Source organism: Anarrhichthys ocellatus, unplaced genomic scaffold, assembly GCF_004355925.1.
Source record: "Anarrhichthys ocellatus isolate YVR2014 unplaced genomic scaffold, GSC_Weel_1.0 scaffold7139, whole genome shotgun sequence".
Taxonomy (NCBI): Eukaryota; Metazoa; Chordata; class Actinopteri; order Perciformes; family Anarhichadidae; genus Anarrhichthys; species Anarrhichthys ocellatus.
Window position 1 is genome coordinate 1 of NW_022287113.1, and position 2,453 is coordinate 2,453.

Below are 2,453 nucleotides of genomic sequence, written 5' to 3' on the forward strand. Positions count from 1 at the left end.
GACGTTGACGCACATGAAGTTCTCCCCGGGACACTGCCGGTCGTCCCGGCAGTCGTTAAAGTCCACGCACGACATGCCATCCTGCGCCAGGTTAAAGCCGTGGTCGCACATGCACGCGTATGAGTCTCCGTCTTTGTAGCAGGCTTGCGCGCAGTGCAGGGCCACACACGGGTGGTCCGCGCCCATCACCTCGCAGGTGACGTTGTTCGTGGGGTTGACGGTCTGGCCCGACGGGCAGAAGCAGACGGGCCTGTCTTTGGGGTTCACCGCGCACCTGTACTCACACCCGCCCTCGTGTATCTCGCAGCTCCAGGGTGCCTGCAGCCACTGCTCGGTGAAGCAGACGTATTTGGTCTCGGCCGGCATCCGGATGGCGGTGCTTCCGGGGGGCAAAGACAGCACATCCTCGCCCACAAACCCCATGGGGGTCCTGTAGGTGACGGACTCGCCCTGCGCGGCCGTAAGACCTTTGCACGGGTCACTGAAGCTGTACTCGCAGAGGAACCCGGCCAAGTGTTCCCCACACGGTTCCGGGATCCATTGAAACTCGTCCTCTTGGGAAACCGAGACGCAGCGCTGAGAGGAACAGCTGTCCTCCAAACCCGGCGCCCAGTTGAAGAAGTCGCTTTCGCTGTCCTCGGTCACCCACTGGAAGCCCCTCAGCTCAGCAGCAGAGTCCGGGCAGCCGGTCGCCAGATGTAAGCCAATCCAGTACCGCCCCGTCAAGTTCCCCAACAAGATGAAGAGAATATCGTGGAAGACAGACGACCGCACTGTCATCAAATGTCCTCCCCGGTCTCTGCATCGGTCCTGCGCGGCTGTGAAATCGCTGGCGTGATGGAACACAGTGAAGCACTGGGTCCCGATGCAGTACCCGTTACTCGGCTCTATCCCGCCGGCTCTTCCCATCAGGAAAGTCAACAAGAAAACGAATAGTCCCGTAACGTCCCTCATGTTTGAACCTCGTTGCTGTCCGTTTATGTTATCATACTTCCGGACTCTCATCAGGAGCGCTGTTTTGGATGTATTGCAGCTTCTGGATGTTCTTGCCAGTGACCCCAGTGAAGAGTGAGTTACAGTCCAGTCTTGAGGAGATAAAGGCGTGGACGAGCTTCTCTGCATCTGACAGGGTTAAAGTGGGGCGGAGTTTGGAGATGTTTTTGAGATGATAAAAGGAGGTTTTGCACAGGTGTTTTATATGGTCATTAAAGGTCAGGTAAGGGTCAAACCTAAATCCCAGATTAGTGACTGTGGAGGAGAGGGGGATGACCTGACCGTCAAAGGTGAGATGAGTTATGGAGGATGACTGAACCTGGTGTGGAGTGCCAACAAGGAGGGCTTCAGCTTTGCTACTGTTTAACTGGAGAAAGTTGTTGCTGTCCACGCCTTTATCTCCCCAAGACAGGAGGTGAGACATGACATGGCTGCAGAGGGGCTTAGTGCTAAACTACTGTTATTACTGCTACTACTACTGCTGCAACTATTACCGTACAAACACAAGAATGAGAAGTGATGGATTAATAATTTGGACCTTTTCATTCTAAATATTCTTTTTTTTATTCCATTATTTTCACGGGAGGTGTGACATTTTAGAAGTTATTCTCCAGTCCATCCACGTATATCAATTGAACATGTTATCCAGGCTAAAGTGTGGCTAATGAGTGTGAGTGTGTGAGTAGGACATTAATGGGGTTCCTTATAACAGGGAGCTGTGTGGACGTATTCATATGGTTGACCTGTAGGTCTCCTCTTTCTCCACAGGGGGGCAGTCGGCCCGTGTCTGAGGCAAGACTGGCACAGAGCGCTGCATTAATTCACATTTGTTTTAATAACTTAAGTATAAAACATGCTACCTGCATCTCGTGAGTTAAAGGGAAAATACACATAAATTGTGCGTAAAGTGTCTTTATTCTTTGATCGCTGGGTAACCATAATTACCTCTGAGTTACAGCATATTGAAGAACAGTAGAGCTGCATTCACATGCTCTGACTGTCATGAAGACACAAGACACACATTTAGATGAAACGTGCTGAAACATTTTATTCCTGTTGCACAGCAGTGGAACGTTTCACATACAGTCAGCACACTGAGCACAGATAGTGAAGAGATAGAACTGCTACTGTGTAAAGGGAATACTGCTGTTAAAAATAACCTCATGTGTTTAAAGTGTTTGCAAACCAAATGTTATTGCACTTTTGTTCATATAGCAGTACTTTTAAAATAAAAGTGCACAATACACTACTTTTGAATTCATTATTGCCATAACAATGCGATTAATCGCGATTAAAAATTTTAATCGTTGCCCAGCACTAATATATATATATATAGAGACAGATAAAGCACGACACGTGAATGTACAGGTGAAGCCTCAAAAACAACCACAGAGACAACGAGGTGACTCAGCGAAAACAATTAGGGAGACAGGAGTGATGCAACAGGAGACAATGCCACC

The 2,453-nt window shown here is 49.1% G+C and overlaps 1 protein-coding gene across 1 annotated transcript; it reads right to left on the minus strand.

The window, feature by feature from the left end:
• Positions 1-3: 3 nt before the first annotated feature.
• Positions 4-1,242, minus strand: LOC116380418 (thrombomodulin-like; the record flags this gene model as incomplete). The annotated part of the gene is made up of 1 exon (XM_031842340.1): positions 4-1,242. A coding segment is annotated over exon 1 (1,119 nt), but the record flags the coding sequence as incomplete, so codon positions are not given.
• Positions 1,243-2,453: the final 1,211 nt, after the last annotated feature.